The following is a 9,086-nucleotide window of genomic DNA, read 5'->3' as shown; positions in this document are numbered from 1 at the left end:
GGGAGGATCATGGGGAGATTGGTGAAATAGGATATGGAGATGAAATAATACATTTACCATGATGAAAAAAAGTAAAATAAAATAAAAATGGTTTTTAAAAAGGTGGGGTAATGTGATGACAGTAAATCAAATATCTTCATTGCACTGGTAGTCAGTGAAGCTACACATGTGATGAGGTTGCATAGATCTAGGCATTCTCACATATATGCACATGCATGCACACATGTGCATGTGCATGCACATGCATGCAAATGAGTGCAGGGGTCACTGGTGAAAAATGAATAAGGGGGGTGAAATGGATCAGTGTCAATTCCCTGGCATTGTTATGGTACTATCATCGCAAGCAAGGTTAATGCTGGGGAAGCTACTGAGTGAAGGGTGTGACAGACAACCCCATACATTTTGTTACAACTTCCTTGGAATCTGTAATTATTCCACAATAAAAAGTTACAAAAACTTTTTAAAAAGGTGGGGTAAAGAGATTAACTTTATAGAAATTGCTCTGCAGAACCTATGCTGGACTTAGGTCATCAGGACTAAATAAATGCTAGTCATCATCTCATTGTTATTGTTCAGTCATAAATCAGGGCTCTGGGAGTACCTTACTCAACAAAATTAACGCATTTTGGAATGTTGGAAAGTTTGGAAATTTTCACAAATCAAATAACATTTCAAACTTGTTAGGAAAGTTCAGTAATTAATGGTATCCTGAAATGAGTCTTTCATAATGATAAAACAAACAAACCAAATAAAAACTGTTTACATCATAATTAACCACCAATAAAAATAATAGGTAAAAATATTTGACAAAATTTAACATATGTTCATGATAAAAACTCTCAACAAGTTAGATATAGGAATAGTGTACCTCAGTATAATGAAGGCAGTATGTGACAGCCCACAGCTAAGATCATACTCAGTGATGAAAGTTCCAAAGCTTTCTTTCTAAGATCAAGAACAAGACAAATGTTCAACATTGTAGAGGAAGTCCTAGCCATATTAATTAAGTAGGAAAAAGAATGAAAAGACATCAGAGTTGGAGAAAGAAGTAACATTATCTCTTTTTGATTTTATGTAACCAAAAACCTAAAGACTTCACCAAAAAATATGTGAGGTAGGAGGTAAAAGAAATGAGTGAAGGGGATAATAAGTTTAAAAAAAATAAATTATGTGAAAAATAAATAAAATTATTTCATCACAATGGCATAATAACCAAAGTAGTTAGGAATAAATTTAAGCAAGGTGCTGAAAGACCTATACTTAGAAAACTATGACATTGATGATGTTACCAATAAATTGGAAGAATTAATATTGTTAAAATATCCATACTACCCAAGGCAAGATTGAATGCAATACCTAACAAAATATCATCAGCTTTTTTCACAGACTTCAACAAATAATCCTGAAATTTGCATGGACCACAAAAGTTCTCAAATAGTCAAAGCAATCTTGAGAAAGAAGAACAAAGTTAGAGGCATCATGCTCCCTAATTTCAAATTATATTGCAAAGTTATAATCAAAACAGTATGGTACTGGCACAAAAATAGACATATCAACAGTGGGACAGCATGGAGAGCCCCGAAATAAACCCACATTTATATGGTCAATTAATCTAAGACAGAGGAGGCAAGAATATACAATAGGGAAAAGACCATCTCTTCAATAAGTGGTGCTGGGAAAGCTGGATATTCACATGTAAAAGAATGATTCTGATCTTACACTATTCACAAAAGTTAACTTGAAATGGATTAAAGACTTAAATCATAAAATTCCTAGAAGGAAACATAGAGGAAAAGTTTCTTGATATGGGTCTTGGCAAATTTTTTTTGATATGACATCTTAAGTACAACAACAACATTAAAAATCAAGTGGGACTATGTCAAACCAAAGTGCTTTTGCACAACCAAGGAAAGAGTCAACAAAATGTAAAGGCAACCACTGGAATGGGAGAAAATGTTTGCAAATCATATATCTGATAAAGGACTAATAGCCAAATTCTATTACCAACTCATATAACTCAATAGCAAAACAAACAACCCCAAAATAATCCTATTAAAAATGAACAAATGATTTGAATCAACAGTTTCCTAAAGAATATATTAAAATACCCACGAGGTACATGAAACTTGCTTAACTTCACTATTCATAAGGGAAATAAAAATCAAAACCACAATGAGATATCGCCTCAGTTAGAATAGCTGTCATCAAAAAGACAAGCGATAACAAATGCTGGTGAGGATGTGGAGAAAAGGGAACCCTTACACACTGGTGGTAGGAATGTATTTTGGTATGGCCGCTCAGGAATGTAGAGTGGAGATTCCTCAAAATATTAAAAATAGAGTTACCTTATGATCCATTACTTCCACATCTGAGTATATACCCAAAGGAAATGAAATCACTGTGTTGAAGAGATGTCTGCACTCCTTTTTTCATTACAGTATTTATAGTAGCCAAGACATGGGAAACAACTTAAATTTCCATTGATAGATGAATGGATTAAAAAGTTATGATATACACATATATGTATATTGATATATATTTATATATGTGTATTGCAATACTATTCAAACATAAAATAGATATTTTGCTACTTATCACAACATGAGTGGATCTTTGTGGTATTATGCTACGTGCAATAAATCAGGCAAATCATGCCATATAATCTCATTTATATGTGGAACCAGAAAAACAAACTCATAGAAAAAGAAATCAGGTTTGTGGTTGCCAGGAGTGAGGGTTGTTTTAATTGTATGAAGGTAATCAAAAGATACAAACTTCTAGTTATAAAATAAATAAGAACTGAGAATGTAATGTACAACATGATAATTATAATTAGTATGACTAATGTGGTATATTTGAAAGTTGCTAGGAGAACAGATACTATCCTTAATCTTCTCTGGTATTGTATGTCAATTATATTTCAATAAAACTGAAGGAAAAAAATCTCTTTGGCAGGGAATGGCAAGGAAAAAAACCTAGAAGAAGAAGAACGAAAAACAAAAAGCGACATTCAGCAGGCACTGAACACATTCTTCTGTTAGCCTTTGGTTGATAACTTCCTCTAGTGTCCAGGCAGGCTCAGAGCATTTGTCCCTTCCTCATATCACACAGGTCTCTACCCACTCCCTATCAAGCACTGTAATTAATTTGTATTATCTTTTATTCTATCCTTCTAGCTGAATCCTTCAAGGAATTTGCTGAATTGCTCAATGAAGTAGAAAATGAGAGGATGATGATGGTAGGTCTCTAACACTGGGCCTTGAATTAATATCATGGCTGATATTGGGTATTTTTCTGTCCTTATTCATTGAATTGATACTCTATTGATACTATTTCAATTTTGTCTCATGGCTGTTTAGTACAGTAAAGATATTTAGAAAATAGATCTGGTTTTTCTATATCAAGCTTTTACCCTGGGAGTTTAACATTGGCTATAGATAAATTAGTGTAGAAGTTCCATTCCTATTCATATCAGTGAGAAAGGGTTTCAAAGTACATTAAACTAAGCTATTGAACATGTGCAAAGAAATTGTGGCCTTTGAGTGTTCTTATACATATTATCCATTTTTTATGTTTCTCTGCTTGTAGAAACAATAATATGGGTTTTATTTATATTTGACATATAATTGTTTTATTTAAATCTGTGTGAAAACTTTCTGTACATTTAAAGTCTATTTTTTAAAATAGTATACTTATTTTCAGAGCAATTTTAGTTTTATAGAAACACTGAGAGATTTCATATAACCCCTTTCTTCTCTTTTGATTACTGTAGCTTTGTAGTCAGACTTAATGTTAGGTGTGAACTTTAGAACCATTTTGTCAGCATCCACCAAATGAATTGCTGGAATTTTGATCACGATTACATTGAATCTACAGAACAAGTTGGGATAAACTGACATCTTAAAAATATTATCTTCTTATTTATCAACATGGGTTATCTTTCATTTATTTATCCCTTCTTTGATTTCTGTTATCAGAGTTTTTGTGGTTTCCTTACATAGCTCTTGTATGCATTTCATTAGATATGTTCCTAAGTATTTCATTTTTTGGTGAGCTCTATTTTAGCAGCTTAAAAAATAATCTTTTTGGGTGGTCCCTAGACCTGCAGCACTAGTATCATCTGGCAAATTGTTAGAAGTGGAAGTCCTTGGCCCCACCCTAGGCCTATTTATACTTAAATGTGAAAGTACCTAAATTGGTCAATATTTATTTTGATTAGCAGTGTGACGGTAAAGTTGGAACTTTGTAGAGAGCAATGAAAGGTGTACCTTGTTTTTTTAATAAGATGACTCCCTATGGGCAATTCAGTTTTATGAAGTCCATTTATCCAGTAGCCAGAGTTCTTTAATCTGTCATTACTCATCCTTTCCAGCAATGTGGTACTGGCTTCTCAGAATAGTGCTACCATTTCATCTAGGTTCCTAGAGAAGTGGGGTTGCAGGGCTTGGAGGTAGGGGAAGTAGAAACTTAGATTCTAATAATGGCAGTGCCACTAATTGTTTATTTCAGAATAATCTCTTTTTTCATATGTAAAATGAGGAAAATAATCCCTACCTCCCACAGTTGTTATAAGAGCTCCAAATGATATAATGAAGTGTTCTATATGTAGCAGAAAACACTTATTAAGTAAGTGTTGTTTGTAGTTATTTTTTGTTACCCTCCAAGATTCTGCTTGTGGAAATTTGACTTGGGGATTTTATTAGATTAAGAGACTTGCTTCTAGGTATACTAAGGAGAGACCAATATGGGTAGTTTCTCTCAAGTATTCCTCCCAACCACCCTGGTAGCTAATCTACACTCTACTATTTTCTTGTGCCTGAAGAGTTTGTGGATACTGCCAATGTTGATCTCAAAGGCATTCCACTCCTTTTCATTCAGATACCACTAGAAAGCTCAGCTGTACTTCCTTCAGGCTTAGTTGTTTCTTTATCTCTTTTATTTACCCAATTACAAAGCTCTAAAATATTAAAGTAGGACTCATCCTTTGAGATATTGTTTTTCTCTTCCTTCTTGCTGGCTCTTTTCCATAGGACTGACTCATTTTCTTCTGTCTTTTATTATGTTGTGCCCTTTTATCCCCACAACTTTTCAATCATGTATTGAGTTTTAGCTCCCCTCTTCCCATTTAATTCTAGGAATGCTGTGAAGGTTAGGCTCAATGAGGGCCTTTCAAAACATGCCAGGAATTCATTGCTTGACTGCACCTCTTCCTTTTCCTAGAATTGTGGAAAAAGGACTCCTTACCTCAATATGGATAGTCTGGGAGGTATTAAACAGCTTTTATCTTTTCTGTAAGAAGAGACCAAAAGAAGCTTTAGAAGAACAGGAAGGAAGTTCACAGCCCGAGCATTTGATAATTGCAAATGTCTAGTCATTCTTGTAATGAAGTTAAATTGTGGAAGGAACTATGGAGGGAAGAATTCAGGGGAGCATTCCCCAACTGTGATGTTCTTAAATAGTACCCTGGGGGATGTGTTAACCTCAGAATGTGGCCTTGAAAAATCTGGAAAAAAGACTTCCTGTATGATTAAGGATAGGGGCCTTGCCTATGTGCCTTTCTGACTCTGAAGAGTACCTTATTGGCAATATGTAAGGTCTGTCTTTGAGGACTGTCAAGAATGACCCAAAGAGATCCATATTATTTTAAACAATATATCTTCAAAGCCTTCTTTTGGTAATTAGTTAGCAATAAAAGATTCATGAACAATCCTACACTGCTGGATTTTGTGCCATCTCTAATCTGCTAAATATCTTATCTTGTGTTAATTGGGATTCATGCAATAAGAGTCTGATTAGCTAAACTCTGTAAGATGTTTAAAATATCACTTATGCTGGTAATTCTACCCTGAGTTAGCAAGTAGGAGCTTTTCTCCTAAAGAGTTTATGAAATGGATGCAGTGATCAGAAAGGGGAATAAAGGTCATATTTAATTAAAAGGGCCTTTTTGAATAGTTGCTAGACTTCTAAGGGATTTAAGAATAAAACAAAATGGAAAAAAAATGAGCCAAACTGCAGTATATTCTGGCACTTTGTGTTCTGGCAGAAAGTAGTATAATTACCAATGAGTGTCAAAAAAAAAAAAAAGGAAATGGCTCAGAGTGTCCCTTTGTATTGTAGGAGACTGGGATCAATATTGCAAATGTGATTAGGGGAAATCTATGGACTCCAACTTCAGTGAATCATATTCTAGTTTCTTAGGGCCAAACATACAAAAAGCAGTGGATCCTGTGTGAGAAGTCACTGGCACACCTGCTTGTGCAAGAAAATCCCCTTTGAATAATGAAAACTGGTTACTGTGACATCCCTGTGTTGCCTGTATATGCAAGGGCTCAGTTGACTATCCATATAGAGGTTTGACACATATTACTCTCCTTAGAAATGGCACACTCACTTCTTATTCAACAGTAAACTTCTTCAGTACGTCCCTGGTAACCACTTTTTGTGTGTTACCTTTGTGAAAGTGGAGATAATTTTTCTAATTACCTATTGTTGCATAACAACCTATTCGAAAACATAGTAACTTAACCTAAAAGCATTTTATTTTATCTTGTTATGTTGTGGTTCAGGAATTCAGGCAGGGGTAAGCTGGGTGATTCTACTTCTTCAAGTAGAGGTATTCACCTGAGAGGTGGGTTGATGTGGAGAGTCCAAAGCAGCTTGACTTACCTACCTTGCCCTTCATTGGGTTGGCTGGAAGGTTGGGCTCAACAGGACTTTTTTCAGAATGTGTGTATTTGGACTTGCTAGTTTCATAGTCTCAGGAAGTGGCTCAGGGTTCCCCAGTGGGAGTGTTCCAAGAAAACCAGGTGGAAGTTGCTGGCCTTTTATGACTTAGTCTGAGAAGTCATGTTATGTAGAGGGGGCAGAGACCTCACCTCTCAATAGCAGAAGTGTCACAGAATTTGTGGCCATGTTTTGAAAGTTCCCAAAAAGAAAGAAGAAAAATGACACTCTGTAATGGATCTATGATACCAATCACATAATTTGTTTCCAGGTAGGTATGCAAAGTTGATGTCACACAATTCACAATTCTTAGAACTGTAGAGTGTGTTGGGCCAAAGAGACATGCTACTACTTTTAATAAATTTTTTGTTATTTATTTATTTATTTATTTATTTATTTATTTATTTATTATTGAGACACAGAGAGAGATGCCATGAGGATGCGAGGGACTTAGAGAGGGGTCTGAAGCAGGCTCCAGGCTCTAAGCTGTCAGCACAGAGCCCAAACACAGGGCTTGAACTCACGAACAGTGAGAACATGACCTGAGCTGAAGTTGAGCACTTAACTGACTGAGCCACCCAGGTGCCCCCAAAAATTCTTGTTTTCAATCAAGCAGAATCACTGGTGTCTTTATTCTTGGTGCTAGGCCTTCTGGTAGAGCTTTGATTAGGTGACAGTTTGTCTATTTAGTTGAACTTTAAATCATACCTACACACAAAACAAGAGACCCAAAGTGCCTGCAGTACATGGCTAAAAAATATGTACTAATGCCTCAACTTGCCATGCATTTTGGTGGGTAGTTAAAAAATTGCTTCTTAATCTGGAAAATACAGGACTGGCCAAAACTGGCTTTCTACTCTGTTTTCTATTTTTGGCATGAAGATATATTTTATCTTACACTCTATGTCTCATTTGAAAAGGAATGCAGTTCCTCATTTTCCTGACTTATAATATATCAAAATTAATGCAATGGATCCTAAAACCCAGCCCTTCAGATATATTCTTTGAGGTCCTCCATTAAAACACAGCTGATTCACACCAGTGAAGAAGAAAAACCCCACTTGCTACCTTGGGCACATGCAAGTTTTCAAGAGGTTTATATTGAAGACAAAACATTGTATATCTCTGCCTGATCATTGACCAAGGGTGCTTTTATATGCAAATGGTGTTTTTATATCTCTAAACCATATTAATGTCAATATTTTTAGTGTTTGAAAGACTGTTTTTATCAGCTTTGGAGCATCTATAGTAGGAAATTGTAGGCCCAGTCCAGTGTTCTCTGTGATGCTGTAATACACTCCAAGCTCTGAAGGAAATGTTCTGGTTTTATGACACCCCTTGGCAGGACTGGAAACAGTTTATCCTGATGCTATTACTGCTAACTCATTTGCCTCTCATGAAATTATTTCCATTTGGGGCAATTGGTATTTTCATGCATTATTCATTACCTTTCTTTTCTCCTTTCCACATATAGTTCAGGCCCCCTATATCTGTTTCTGGACATGGCTGTAGATATGTATCGATTAAAAACTCAGATCAAACAGCCAGTAAATATACAGAGAATGTCCTTAATGTTCCTTCTATCATTTTCTCTGAAACCATTTGATTTTAAGAAACCAGTATGGGGGGGAGAGTAACAACAATGGAAAAAACCTGCAGCAAACCAATTTACATTTTGCAGGCTGATGTATTATGGTGAAATACCTTAGTAAAAAGGAAACTTTTTTTTTAATAGTTTATTGTCAAGTTGGTTTCCATATAACACCCAGTGCTCTTCCCCACAAGTGCCCTCCTCCATGACCATCACCCTCTTTCCCCCCTCCCCCACCCCCTCCCCCTTCAGCCCTCAGTTTATTTTCAGTATTCAAGAGTCTCATGATTTGCCTCCCTTTCTCTCCCTAACTCTTTTTCCCACTTCCCCTCCCCATGGTCCTCTGATATGTTTCTTCTTTTAGACATATGAGTGAAAACATATGGTATCTGTCCTTCTCTGCCTGATTTATTTCGCTTAGCATGACACCCTCAAGGTCCATCCACTTTGCTACGAATGGTATATTTCATTCTTTTTCGTTGCCATGTAGTATTCCATTGTGTAGATAAACTGCACCTTCTTGATCCATTCATCAGGTGATGGACATTTAGGCTCTTTGCAGGATTTGACTATTGTTGAAAGTGCTGCTATGAACATTGGGGTACATGTGCCCCTATGCGTCAGCACTTGTGTATCCTTTGGGTAAATCCCCAGCAGTGCTATTGCTGGGTCATAGGGTAGTTCTACTGATAGTTTTTTGAGGAACCTCCACACTGTTTTCATTAATAAGTAAATTTGAATCTGATCCTTTCTAATCTGAAAGTTGTTTTAT

General features: G+C 35.8%; 1 protein-coding gene across 1 annotated transcript in view; it reads left to right on the top strand.

Moving 5' to 3' along the window:
- Nucleotides 1–9,086, top strand: part of OPHN1 (oligophrenin 1) — a 511,411-nt gene that overhangs the window by 204,639 nt on the left and 297,686 nt on the right. Inside the window, 1 exon segment of the mRNA XM_029930777.1 lies at nt 3,177–3,242. Within this exon segment, the coding sequence (XP_029786637.1) occupies nt 3,177–3,242 (66 nt within the window).

Source organism: Suricata suricatta, chromosome X (genome assembly GCF_006229205.1).
Source record: "Suricata suricatta isolate VVHF042 chromosome X, meerkat_22Aug2017_6uvM2_HiC, whole genome shotgun sequence".
Classification (NCBI taxonomy): domain Eukaryota; kingdom Metazoa; phylum Chordata; class Mammalia; order Carnivora; family Herpestidae; genus Suricata; species Suricata suricatta.
This window is presented reverse-complemented; position numbering and strand designations above follow the sequence as displayed.